General features: G+C 45.0%; 1 protein-coding gene across 1 annotated transcript in view; it reads right to left on the bottom strand.

The window, feature by feature from the left end:
* Positions 1-891: 891 nt before the first annotated feature.
* Positions 892-14,468, bottom strand: part of C9 (complement C9) — a 73,352-nt gene continuing 59,775 nt past the window's right edge. Inside the window, exons 9-11 of the mRNA XM_040338670.1 lie at positions 11,576-11,751; positions 8,955-9,183; positions 892-1,222 (exon numbers count right to left, since the gene is read on the bottom strand). Of these exons, the coding sequence (XP_040194604.1) occupies positions 1,068-1,222; positions 8,955-9,183; positions 11,576-11,751 (560 nt within the window). The 3' untranslated portion in view covers positions 892-1,067. The remainder of the gene's footprint in view (positions 1,223-8,954; positions 9,184-11,575; positions 11,752-14,468) is intronic.

Below are 14,468 nucleotides of genomic sequence, written 5' to 3' on the forward strand. Positions count from 1 at the left end.
ATAATTCTAGCACTAGACCTCCTCTGTAACTCTAAACTGGTAACCTGTATTTTTAAGCCTATGGAGATTTTTAAGTACTGATGTTTGAGTGTGCACAATTTTAAAATGTGACATGTTAGGTATCTATTTACTTGAGCTAACTTCATCTTTTATATTTTACAAAAGGATTGGGTTAAAATTCATTAAACTGTATTTTTTCCCAAAAAATTTGTTTAAAATATTTGCTGCGCAAATACTGAGTGACATAACAAATTGCAACGACCGCCATTGTATTCTCTATGGTCACTGCTAACACAAACAAATATATATAATGTCTGGGGGTTCTAAGTGATTTTCTATCAAAAACATGATGATTTTTACATGTAAAAATTCCTGAATCAGCCTGGGCTGGAAGTGGTTAAGGTTTATAAAAACACGGCATTGGGCTTTAAAGCTTTTATGTTCATTTTGGATAGAGTAGAGAAGGATTAGTACCAGTTTTTTTTTTGGGGTCACTTACAAAGAGAAAAACACATTTTAGTAGAGTCGGGAAGGGTTAGAACTTTTGATAATGTTTCTACTGCTTTCCTTTCCCGGTGGTGATTGCTCCCTCTTTTATTCGTAGGAGCACTAAAGAACAGAAAGTGGAAATCTCCCCAATGGGGTCAAAGACGGAATTAAATCAGAAGGAAATGTAAATTCTTTCCAAAGCTGTTTGTCTGGAGTTGAACCAACTGGGAGCTATTTTTGTGAGCTGATGATGTGAACTTGCGCTAGGAAAAGCAACAGGTTGACTTTAATGGCGTCCTCCACGATATCTTATACATTCCTTCCCTACTAGCCCGAAACAGGAACACACAAAACATTCTGAGATTTATTTCTGTATTTATCAAACCATGAAACAACAAGAAGTTGTATCTCAATGCATATTTATTGTTTGTTCATTACTTACACAGGTACAAGGTTATATATGCATGTTCTCTTTCCTTCTTCCTTGTTATGTTACACAATTACTACATTTACAATTTGATTGACTCGCTCAACCAGAGACTCGGCTGCCTTCATAGTATAAGATATTCTTCTTCAGCTCAGCACAAGATTTTCCTTTCCTTGTCTCCAGCACATGGCTTACCGCCATTCTGTGGGGGTGGGTTATTGCACTGACGCGTCTGCGTCTTTTCTTCATTTTTACAGGAAGATGAGTCACTCCAGCAGCTCCAGTGTCCATCGATGGCTGCAGAGGCTGTGAAAAAAATGATATTCGATCAATAGGATAAATTCTGAATTGAACGTCACACAATGTTTTGTGTTTTCTATTTAGGTATGTACTGTAAGTAGATTTCTTTTTATTAGGCCCCATAAAGAAAGGCTGGCTGGGGCAGTACATTGCAGTCTACCGGCTTGGTGAAGAGGACAGGCAATGTGGATGCTGACATTGGTTGCCACTAGTGTTGAAAGTTCCCGGCTGATTTGAAGTTACTAGTGGAGATATACTGTATATGTAGTATGAGGACAAGAAGGATGCCAAAGTCCCTCCATACTTGAGCACTTGAAATCAACGCTACAAAAACTAGAATTTAAAAAAGATAAGGGTAGGGAAAGAAGGAGTTGTTAAAAAAGAATATGGATACCCTCAATTGGGATTTTAAATTGGCAAAAATACTAATAGAATGAGTAAAATCATTTTATTGATACAAATAGAAACAAAAAAATCATCATACGATGATTACTAAAACAAACACACACAGTGGGGATCGAAAGTTTAAGCACCCCAGGTAAAAATTTGTATTAATGTGCATAACGAAGCCAAGGAAAGATGGAAAAATCTCCAAAAGGCATCAAATTACAGATCAGGCCTCATACACACGATAGGTTAACCAGAGGACAACGGTCTGATTGACCGTTTTCATCGGTCCAAACCGATCGTGTGTGGGCCCCATAGGTTATTTAACCATAGGTTAAAAAAAAGCCAACTTGCTTTAAATTTAACCTATGGATTCCTAACCGATGGGAAAAAAACGATCGTTAGTAGGCACAACCATTGGTTAAAAATCCACGCATGCTCAGAATCAAGTCAACGCATGCTTGGAAGCATTGAACTTCGTTTTTTTCAGCACGTCGTTGTGTTTTACATCAACGCGTTCTGACAAGATCGTTTTTTTAACCGATGGTGTGTAGGCACCACGGACCATCAGTCAGCTTCATCGGTTAACCTATGACAACGGTCCATCAGACCGTTCTCATCGGATGGACTGATCATGTGTACGAGGCTTTAGACATTCTTATAATATGTAAAAAAAAGTTTGATTTTATTTCCATCATTTACACTTTCAAAATGACAGAAAACAAAAAAATGGCGTCTGCAAAAGTTTGGGCACCCTGCAGAATTTATAGCATGCGCTGCCCTCTTTGCAAAGCTGAGACCTGCCAGTGTCATGGATTGTTCTCAATCATCGTCTGGGAAGACCAGGTCATGTCAATCTCAAAGGTTTTAAATGCCCAGACTCATCTGACCTTGCCCCAACAATCAGCACCATGAGTTCTTCTAAGCAGTTGTCTAAAACTGAAACTGAAAATAGTTGACGCTCACAAAGCTGGAGAAGGCTATAAGAAGATAGCAAAGCGTTTTCAGATGTCAATATCCTCTGTTCGCAATGTAATTAAAGTGGTAGTCTTTACTACCACTTTTACCTATAGGTAAGCCTACAATAAGGCTTGCCTGTGGGTATAAAGAATATCTCCTAAATCTGTACGGTTTAGGAGATATTCCCCTTGCAATGCACCGCTGATTGCAGCGGCGCATGCGCAGCAGGGATCCTCGGCTAAAGGCCCGGCAGCCACCGGACCTTGCTGGAATGAAGTCTCCCATGCGCGGTAGTGACGACATCGCCGCTCCAGGCAATCACATTACTGGTGCGGCGATACCGGAAGACACGCTGAGGCAAGATGACATCTCGCTCGGCGTGGACCAGGTTAGTTCTCTACACCTCGTTCCAAGGTAAGTATTTCATAATGAGCTAGTATGCGGTGCATACTAGCTCATTATGCCTTTTGCCTTTCAGGTGTAAAAAATAAAAATATTGAGTATACAACCGCTTTAAGAAATGGCAATCATCAGGAACAGTGGAAGTTAAAACAAGATCTGGAAGACCAAGAAAAATATCTGACAGAACAGCTTGCAGGATTGTGAGAAAAGCAATTCAAACCCCACGTTTGACTGCACGATCCCTCCAGAAAGATCTGGCAGACACTGGAGTTGTGGTACACTATTCCACTATAAAGAGATACTTGTACAAATATGGTCTTCATGGAAGAGTCATCAGAAGAAAACCTCTTCTACGTCCTCACCACAAAAATCAGCGTTTGAACTTTGCAAATGAACATATAGACAAGCCTGAAGCATTTTGGAAATAAGTTCTGTGGACCCATGAGGTTAAAATAGAACTTTTTGGCCGGAATGAGCAAAGGTACGTTTGGAGAAGAAAGGGCACAGAATTTAATGAAAAGAACCTCTGTCCAACTGTTAAGCATTGGGGTGGATCAATCATGCTTTGGGGGTTGTATTGTAGCCAGTGGCGCAGGGAACATTTCACGAGTAGAAGGAAAAATGGATTCAATAAAATTTCAGCAAATTTTGGATGGTAACTTGATGCCATCTGTAAAAAAGCTGAAGTTAAAGAGAGGATGGCTTCTACAAATGGATAATGATCCTAAACACACCTCAAAATCCACGGGGGCTTACATCAAGAGGCGTAAACTGAAGGTTTTGCCATGGCCTTCACAGTCTCCTGACCTCAACATAATTGAAAATCTATGGATAGACCTTAAAAGAGCAGTGCGTGACAGACAGCCCAGACATCTCAAAGAACTGGAAGACTTTTGTAAGGAAGAATGGGCAAAGATACCTCAAACAAGAATTGAAAGACTCTTGGCTGGCTACAAAAAGCGTTTACAAGCTGTGATACTTGCCAAAGGGGGCAGTACAAGATATTAACTCTGCAGGGTGCCCAAACGTTTGCAGACGCCATTTTTTTTGTTTTCTGTCATTTTGAAAGTGTAAATGATGGAAATAAAATCTAACTTTTTTTTTTACATATTATAAGAATGTATAATCTGTAAATTGATGCTGTGAAGGATATGTCAGTGTAAATCTCCCTGCTTGGTTAAATTGTGGGTTAGAGGTAAAATGGATTCATGTGTTACAAGCTATTGACATGTTAATGACCCGTCTGCAGCTAGTTTCTTATTTCAAAGGGATGTTAAACCTGTTTACTGTGATTAGAGGTGACTCATGTTATGTATTCTGATTGCTTCATTATGCGGTGCCAGGCTGCCCAGCTAATGTGTTCTGTACACCTTGTAATTAACTTCCCTGATGTCATTATTTAAAGAAAATGTGTCTCAGGTCGGCTCCGAATTGTCTGGCTATATTCTGTATGAGAACTCCAGAGTGGGTGAAAAGGGGGTGGAGCTCCCATTGTTCCTTGATTAAGGATTTAGCTTGTAAAACTGTATTTATAACCAGCAGCAAGCTGCCAATAAATCAGTCTTGGTTCCAGCATCCAGTCTTGACTCATGTGTGGGGGATCCTGTGATGTTCTTGTATGGAGAGGAGGGAATGCTTGACGGGGATATCATACCGATACCGTCACAATTGGTTGGTAGCGGTGGGATTTTCCCTTCTACTCTCCTTTACACCCGGATTCCAAGCAGACACTGGAAGAACTACTGGAAGTTCGTGGAAGGATTGCTAGCAACAAAACCGAGCGGGTCATCATAGCAGAATCAATGGAGATAGACCAGGAGGACGGGATTGCAGCAACGCCAGCAGTACAAGAGATGGAGACACCAGTGATTCAGGAGGAGGAATCGCCAGCCAACAAGCTAATGAGAGAGAAGCTAGCGTGGTTCGGCCCGAACCCAACGGCAGATGTGGTGCTGAGAGTGATGGACCTGTTAGCGAAGGAGGCTAAAGAAATAAGGGACGCAGAACTACAGGAGGATAAACAAATAAGAGACGCAGAGCTACAGAAGGATAAACAAATAAGGGACGCAGAACTACAGTTAAAACTGGCAGCAGTCCAACAAGCAGCCGCACCTTCTCCGAACAGTGAGTACAGCACAGCAGACACAAGGAAGATCCCGTTTAGCGCTTTTAAAGCTTTTGATGAAAAGGACTGTGAAATTGATAACTACCTGGCAGACTTTGAGCGACAATGTAACCTGCACCGAATAGCTAGAAGAGAGTGGGTTGCAATATTGTCAGGCAAACTGTCAGGCAAAGCTTCTGATGCTTTCCGGACCGTGCCAGATCAGGATATCCATAGCTACGCCCGGGTTAAAGAAGCGCTCCTGGCTCGTTATGCAGTAACCCCAGAGTCCCACCGACAGAAGTTCAGGGACTCACGCAAAACCACGAAAGACTCTTACGCGGAGTGGGCATGCCAGTTGTCCCTGTCGGCCTCTAACTGGGTTAACAGCAGCCAGGCCACCACCGCAGAGGACATTTTGCAACTAATGCTCCTGGAGCAATTTTACAATCACATCCAGACGGACGTCAAAGATTGGGTGAGAGATCGCAGGCCCATGACTCTACCAGAGGCCGCGAAGTTGGCGGATGAATATGCGGATACTCGCAAGACAAACCAGGTCACACCACGGGTACAACCTCCACGACCAACGGCGCCCTCACACCCACCAGCCGCTAGATACCAACCGCCTAACAGACCGATGACATCTAGCCCTCGCTATCCACGCCAGGAGGACAACGAACAACGCTGCTTCCGGTGCAAACAGCTCGGTCACTTCAAGCAGAATTGCCCCATGAGTGACAACACCAGGTCAAATTGGTCTCAACCTGGGTACCGCCCACCAGCAGCAGCCCATTGTGTAGACTCGGCTTGGGATCCCCAGGAGCTGGGTCAGGAAGAACCATTGGGCACCCCTTACGAAGCCCTCATGGTACAATCTGTTATTACGGACAACAGGGAACACCATTGTCAGCTGGTCATGGGCGACAGCCATGAGCCGGAGGGGCCTTGGAGGGAGCTGGGCAGAAAGAGGCACCGCCAGCTACCCTCCAAGAAGAAGAGGTCCTGGAAGTCATATAACCAGCGGACCTGGGAGGAGAAGAAGCAACTGGAGGAGATGGAATCGCAGCGGGCGCCCCAGATGCGGGCCGAGATGTTCGCCAAGGGCCCACCGGTGGCCCCTTACACCACCACCCAGTTCCTGATGATGAAGGACCACGTGGAAAGCCTGCAGGACATGAGCAAGCAGGAGCTGATCCGTGAATACATAGAGCTGGAGGAGTGCATAAGCCGCATGGAGGAGGAGAACAACCACCTGAGGTCACAGCGGGCTGACCCCCCCAGGCTCCATGAACTGGAGATGGAGCTGGAGAAGCTCAAAGAGGAGAACCGGCGGCTGCGGAGGGAGCAGGGGGTGGCTGACCTTATGGGGCTCTGAGTCCCCTCCCCCCCGGACTCTGAGCACCAGTGCTACAGCATTTCAACAAATATAACTTTTTCTTTTTATGAATCTCCTGTGACTGTCACTTCAGAGCCATAACCTGCCCCCTCCCATAGCGGGACACCTAGATGGCGGCGCACAGACCCATTCGCTGTCTTCACACTGACTTCTGGTGACTCTGCAGATCGCACAAAGACTTGGGGACTGACCGGCGTGTGATCTGACGACCCGGTGGCATACCCGAGTCTGAAGCAGTTGCCAAGGGAGGTCAGTCACGCCAAACGGAGTTAACCTCGGACTAAAAGCTCTGAACCCGTCAACCCTACTGGACCAGGGAAGGTCCAACCGGGTTTGCCGGAGCAGGGAGAAAAAGGGGGGCCATTGTGAAGGATATGTCAGTGTAAATCTCCCTGCTTGGTTAAATTGTTGGAACCAGTCATGGGCCTGCGATCTCTCACCCAATCAAGACTGGGTTCCAGCATCCAGTCTTGACTCATGTGTGGGGGATCCTGTGATGTTCTTGTATGGAGAGGAGGGAATGCTTGACGGGGATATCATACCGATACCGTCACAGATGCCTTTTGGAGATTTTTCCATCTTTCCTTGGCTTCGTTATGCACATTAATAATTTTTTTTACCTGGGGTGCCCAAACTTTCGATCCCCACTGTACATCAGACACAAACACACATAATGCAATATCTTGCAGTAGAGTACAAAAGTATGTGTATAGAGTAGTTTCTCTACAGAAAGGATGTTCTCGGTTACTGGAGAGAAACTACTCACACGTAACTTGTACTCTACTGTAAGATATTGTATTATGTGTGTTTGTGTCTGATGTACATGTTTGTTTTAGTAATCATCGTATGATACATTTTTGGTTTCTATCTGTATCAATAAAACAATTCTACTCATTCCATTAGTGTTTTTGCCAATTTAAAATTTCAATTGGGGGTATCCAAACTTGTTATATATCCAGGGATGTGGCAAACTCACTTGTTTTTCTGGTATGACAAAAAAGAATATGGGTTAACTAAAATTTTTAACAACAAATTTTACGGTTCAAAAATAATTTATTTTGCGATTTGCCCCTTTAATCATATTTTCAGTACACAGTAATTTTTAAATTTGGTGCTACAAACATAAATGAACGCAAATTAAAAAAATGTACATACAAACATTTACAAAAATTTGCAAAAAATACTAGAATTAGAAGGGGGTGAAGACGTTACCTTAAAGTGGTTGTAAACCCACTTTTCCCCCCAAAAAAACACCTGCAAGACAAAGGCATAATGAGCTAGTATGCACAGCATACTAGCTAATTATGTAATACTCACCTCAGATCGAAGCCCCCGCAGCCGCCCTCGTACACCGCTTGGGCAGCCGACAACTCTACCTGGGGTTACTAACACTCAATGAAAGGAAGGAACAAAAGGTGAGAAGGAAGCCCAACCCAGCAACACTCAGGCCCCATACACACGTCCGAGGAACTCGACGGGCAAAACACATCGTTTTGCTCGTCGAGTTCCTTGTGAAGCCGCCGAGGATCTTGGTGAGCCAAGTTTCCCCATTGACTGACCTCGAAATAGAGAACCTGTTCTCTATTTGGCTCGACGAGTTCCTCGTCGGCTTCCTCGGCCAAAAGTGTACACACGACCGGGTTTCTCGGCAGAATACGGCTCCGATCGAGTTTCTGGCTGAATTCTGCCGAGAAACTCGGTCGTGTGTACGGGGCCTCACAGTTCCAACAGCAGAGAGCAGATTGTATCTGACTGTCAGGGTCTATAGAGAGGCGAAGAATGCGACCTGGCCGTCTTGTGCCCATAAGGCAGGTGTCTAAAGAGATTGCAAGCCCTACACTTTCCCTCCTTGTCAGGAACCTTTCTCTGCCTCTAGTACTGTCCCTACCAGGCGGGGGGACCTGTCCATACTCTACCAGTTTAAAAATGTGTGCCTACCATGGGAGCCAAGGCCTTAAATCAGCTCTGCCTGACCCAAGATGGCTGCCAGAGTCACATGGGGTGGCAGCATCTAATTGGATGCTCCCCTATTGACCCAGGAAACCATAGAGGAACTGTGTTCCCCCTGACTTCTTCTTTTACTGCAGTGCTGCTGGGGAAATGCATCACCTGCAGTGGAGAAAGTAGCGTGCACCTACCTATATGTATACTGCCAATCTTACCTCTGATTTCTCAATGTTCCAGCAATAGAAGCTCTGCGCATCCACGCCACACCACAGCCACCAATGTCATGCTCTCGAAAGCTTCTCCAACTGCCAATGTCTTCTTCAATAGTCCAGCCTAGTATGATGCAACTCCCGCAAATGCAGGTCAGGGTCTCACAATTTTTTGGCAGAAAATACATACAAAAGTCTCTTCTACCAAAAAACCTGAATGCTAGCACTTTTTTTTCTATTTCTCAGTACAGATCTGCTTCAAACAACTGCCAATTTATAGACAGTGCCTTTGACTCCCAATGCCTCATTCACTTAGTTACATTTACTTACATGGATATAGGGGAGACTTTGATGTCTGGCAAGCCACGCCCTCGTAGTAGTTTGGGCACTTGCACCAACATTCACCGTCTACCACAAGCAAGGTACCGCCATTTCTACATGGCTGGCATTTACATGTGCTGTATTCCTCAATGTAGTCATGAATGGCTTTTTGCAGGTGTTGACTCTTGTTGTACGAGTCTTTCATATCAAGTGGGATCAGAGAATAAATTGGGGATATCTGTAGACAACAAAACACCAATAATATAAATAATAACACATACAGTTACATGTAAAAAGTTTACAACATTATATATATTTACCGTATATATGTTACTCTAAAGTACATAGGACCAGATTCACAAAAGGGATACGACGGCGTATCTCCTGATACGCCGTCGTATCTCTGTTTCTATCTATGCGACTGATTCATAGAATCAGTTACGCATAGATAACCATAAGATCCGACAGGTGTAATTGTTTTACACTGTCGGATCTTAGGATGCAGTACCGCGGCCGCCGCTGGGGGGAGTTCGCGTCGTAAACCAGCGTCGGGTATGCAAATTAGGAGTTTTCGGAGGATCCACGACGGATTTTCGCGTTCGCTACGTCGGCGCTAGTCTAGTTTCCCGTCGCAAAGTTAGTCGTCGTTTTAGGTGCCCTAACTTTAGTCAGCAAACGTATTGCTGTCTAAAGTATGGCCGTCGTTCCCACGTCGAAATTTAAAAATGAACGTCGTTTGCGTAACACGTCCGGGAATACGGAAGTACGCTACGCGCGTTGCCGTTCGAAAAAATGACGTCACGGCGCGCAAAGCACAACGGGAATTGCGCAACTGAGCATGCGCAGTAGGTCCGGCGCGGGAGCGCGCCTAATTTAAATGGCACACGCCCATTTGAATTGGCCCGCCTTGCGCCGGAGGCCGCCGGCGTAGTTTTCATCGCAAGTGCTCTGTGAATCAGGCACTTGCGATGAAAACTTGCGGCGGTGTAACGTATCTACGTTACGCCGCCGCAGTTCTACGTGAATCTGGCCCATAAGGTGCAGCTGTTCTAGACCTGATGAAGTCAGGGAGCCCAAGTGTAACTGATGTAGGAAAAAAAGCACATAAAAGACCCCAGCACACGGCATAAGTACACTACTCGTCTCTTGCTATATCTCTATTTTGCGCCTCACACCAAAAGTTTTAATACATATAACACCAAGAGATGTGGTCAGGTGTGCTTAGATGGTAAGCAAGAGGATGGTGCAGAGTTTGGTTTACCCACGCAGGTCCTGCACTTGGTCTTGTAATCTGTCTAAGAACTGGGGGTACAAGGGAACGAGGCATTGCACTTTGTTCTGGCCCCCCAAAAGCTACCTGTCCTGTGAAACTGCACATACCTGTATTCTGTGGAAATGATACTAGGATATTTTTCTCTCGAGGTCACCATTCATGAAACCTAGCATGCATCAAGAGAATACAGCATTATGGCCACTAGATGGAGCTGATCATCATAGGAAAAAAATAATGACTATGATCCTCAGCCCCATCTATTGGCTATAATGTGATATTTTTCTGATTCACATTTTTCTTATGAATGAAGAATATCGGACCTGGAGCAACAATAGCCTAGTAGCATTTGATTTTGCCTGCATTCGCACAGAACAAATGCATATGAAGTTTCGCAGGATAGATGGCTCTGGGATTTCTTTTATAAATACACCCCTAAGTGTTGTTGAGGACATGGCAGTAAAGGGGGCAGTTAGGTTGAAGAGGGGTCCAGTTGTTGCCGTTACTACAACCTCTGTTCCTATACTATTGTGTACAGTAACATGCCCCTAAAAGTTACAGAAAGGAGAATGTAATGCACAGTGCAACAAGAACAACAACAAGAACAGCAAGGGTAGCAGTGACATGGACGAGCTCATAGACCTATTAAAGCGGAGTTCCGGCCACAATTTCACTTTTTAAATATAAATACCCCTGTAATACACAAGCTTAATGTATTCTAGTAAAGTTAGTCTGTAAACTAAGGTCCGTTTTGTTAGGTTGTTACAGCATTTAGACACTTTATAAAATAGAAATTGACTGGGGCCATCTTAAGTGTGGGCATCATGAAGCCAGACTGTATGACTTCCTAGATTTCAGCCTTGCAGACCTCGCACATGCTCAGTGCTGCACAAGCAGTGTCAGACCAGGTTTCAGCACCTGTGCTGTCCAAGTCACATGATTCTTTGAGACTGGGGAGTGCACAGACTCCTGGAAAGTTGCACCCACTACATTCCCAGGAGTCTGTGCGGTGTAGGTTAGGAAGCATTAAGCACCTAGGTGCAGGAAGTGGGAAGATTAACTATTCTGCCTAGCAACAACACTTTGAAGGCATCTAAAAATTTTCGTAAAGGACTAATGACATTTTTTTAAAACTACTGATGTAATGTTATATTTATGGGTGGAACTCCCCTTTAACAAACCCTTTTTGTTAAAAAATCAACAGATTGCCATAAAGTATATGCTAAGTGATAGGAGACGTAAAATGTTGACTTCCAATATAATATAATACTAATTGCTGCATTATTTTGGAGCAAGTAGAAGTCCTCTGTGACATTCAAGAAGGAGAAATACATAAAACAAAAAAAACAAAAAAACTTACCTTAGACTTTAAAATCACAGGATTGTCTCCTAAGGAATCAGCCCATTCCACAAAATCATTAATGTCAATTTTTTCATCATGCTCAAGTTTAGCATTTAGTTTTGCGGTAAAAGCTGTTGCTCCTCCCTCAACAAAAGAAACGACTTTGTGAATGATTCCTGCTTTATCTGGTGTTGCTGTAAAGATACAAAAAAGGAGTCAGAATAACAAAAACACAAATCTATCTACAAAGCAGCTTGGCAGCACTGGGGCAGGGGATGCATGCAAATAATAGTCATCATTCTACAACCGCAGCTAGCACATATCCACACTAGAATTTTTTTTTAGCATGCTTCAGTATACATTGTAGCCCAGTCTGCAGCACTACAAGGAAAAGGATTAAGGGCCAGATTCTCAGTGGAGATACAACGGCGTATCTCCAGATGCGCCGTCGTATCTCTGAGTTGCGCCATCGTATCTATGCGCCTGATTCATAGAATCAGTTACGCATAGATTTCCCTTAGATCCGACAGGCGTAAGTCTCTTACGCCGTTGGATTGTAACTGCATATTTACACTGGCCGCTAGGGGAGTGTACGCTGATTTACACGTCGAAATATGTAAATCAGCTAGATACGCGAATTCATGAACATACACCCGGCCGACGCAGTACAGTTACGCCGTTTACGTTAGGCTTTTCCCGGCGTATAGTAACCCCTGCTATATGGTGGCGTAAGTGCGGCGTACCAATGTTAAGTATGGCCGTCGTTCCCGCGTCGAAATTTGAAAAAGTTAAGTCGTTTGCATAACTCGTCCGTGAATGGGGCTGGACGTCATTTACGTTCACGTTGAAACCAATGACGTCCTTGCGGCGCATTAGGAGCAATGCACACTGGGAAATTCCACGGACGGCGCATGCGCCGTTTGGGAAAAACGTCAATCACGTCGGGTCACAGAACATTAACATAAAACACGCCCCCCTGTCCCACATTTGAATTAGGCGGGCTTACGCCGGCCGATTTGCGCTACGCCGCCCCAACTTACGGAGCAAGTGCTTTGAGAATACAGCACTTGCCCGTCTAAGTTGCGGAGGCGTAACGGAAATCGGATAAGTTACGCCGCCGCAAAGATACGCGGATCTACGTGAATCTACCCCTAAGTGTCTGGCAGCGGAGAAAACTTTCAGCCGGGCACAGCTACAGGAGGAGACTCTTATTGTAGTGTTGTGTACAGCCAGGGTTGAGCTGGTGTTCTGTCAAAATAGCCAACTCGAAACTCCAACTACATAACTTCCGTTTTCTTTAATTCATCAGTGATTGGAGATTTTGACGAATCGCTGTTTGGACGCAACACCGGCAACCGAATACAGTCCGGTGCATATTATGAGCGGAGATTGTCACTCCCTACCGATACTAGCCAACAAAATGGCCACCTCTGAGGCGGCAACAGCTTTGTCCTAGTTAGCCGCTGTGCTATCAAAACAGTGAAATCTTCCTGTACCAGACTGTATTCGGCTGCCGGTGTTTTATCAGATTAGGCGAGAGTGATTTCATCGTAGCTCCGGCCACTCACAGCGCGGAGCCAGCGATCGCGGAAAAAACAGAGGGAACATGTCAGCTCCCTCATCAGTGACCAGTTGTGCTGTGGGAGATTTGTTCTAAGGCAGTGGTTCGCAACCTTTTAGTGCCGTGACCCCTTGATAAAATTTCCCAAGTTGTGGGGACCCCCAACAGTAAAATTATTTTTGTAGTGTGGGTTGTCAGCACCCAAGGCAAGACAAGTAATTTGCGACCCTAACCCACGGAAATTTAGCACTTCCACTCGTACAGTATTAAAACCTCATATGGTACATTTTAGGATGTACCACTCTTTCTCTTTGTTCTCCTTTCTTTCCCTTTTATCTTTGGCTATCCTAATTTCTTTCCCCCCATCCCTCTCTCTAGCCATCTTTCTTGTTTTTTCTCTAATTCTTTCTCTCCATTTTTCTTTCTTCTTGCCCCTCATTTCCTCTCCCTTCTATGTATTCTCTATTTTTATTCCTTCTCTTACTCCTTGGTGGGGGGGAAATGGGATGAGTGGCAATGCTGGGGGGAATTCTGAACAGCCAACTTAGGTGCTTTTGATCAAGGTCATCTGCTGATCTGAGAACTGTAGTGGGGACTTTTACTGGGAACTATAATCACAGGTAGTGTTACCCAGTGTGTCTCCTAGTTTGTTGTGTCTCATAGCAGTGACACCAATGCTGAAATCAGGAGACAGGGTCTCCTTCAGCCCCTCCCACCTCACAATCCTCACCAGTCAGCGGATCTCTAATCTGTGCACCCCAGCCATGCCGTGAACTGAATAGGGCACTGTGAAGAGTCTGAGTGGGTGGCCGTGGGCTCCAGGAACAGCCCAGCTGGATGGCCACAGGCTCCAGGGACAGCCCTACTGGGCAGCCACATAAAAGCTGGAAGCGGTGTGGGCTTCAGGAACAGTCCAGAATTTGGTGACCCGTGGAAAATCATCATTTGACCCCCGAGGGGGTCCCGACCCCAGGTTGAGAACCACTGTTCTAAGGTAAGTATTTCATAATGTGCTATTATCTTGAAGTTTTTTTTTTCTGCGGTTTACTACCGCTTTAACCACTTCCCATCCGGTCAATAGCAAATTGACGTACAGGAAGTGGTTCTGTTATCCTGACTGGGCGTCTATTGACGTCCAGCAGGATCACATGCCGGCATGCGCCCGCGAGGGGCGCACAGCGCGGCGTGTCAGTCTGACACGCCGTGTCTCCGGTCGTGAAAAGAAGCCTCTTTTAGAGGCTTCTTACCACGTGATCAGCTGTGACCAATCACAGCTGATCATCGCGTGAACCAGGAAGTGCCAGTAAATGGCATTTCTCGGTTCACGCTGACAGGGAGAGCCGATCGGCA

The sequence above is a fragment of the Rana temporaria genome, chromosome 1, assembly GCF_905171775.1.
Source record: "Rana temporaria chromosome 1, aRanTem1.1, whole genome shotgun sequence".
NCBI classification, from domain to species: domain Eukaryota; kingdom Metazoa; phylum Chordata; class Amphibia; order Anura; family Ranidae; genus Rana; species Rana temporaria.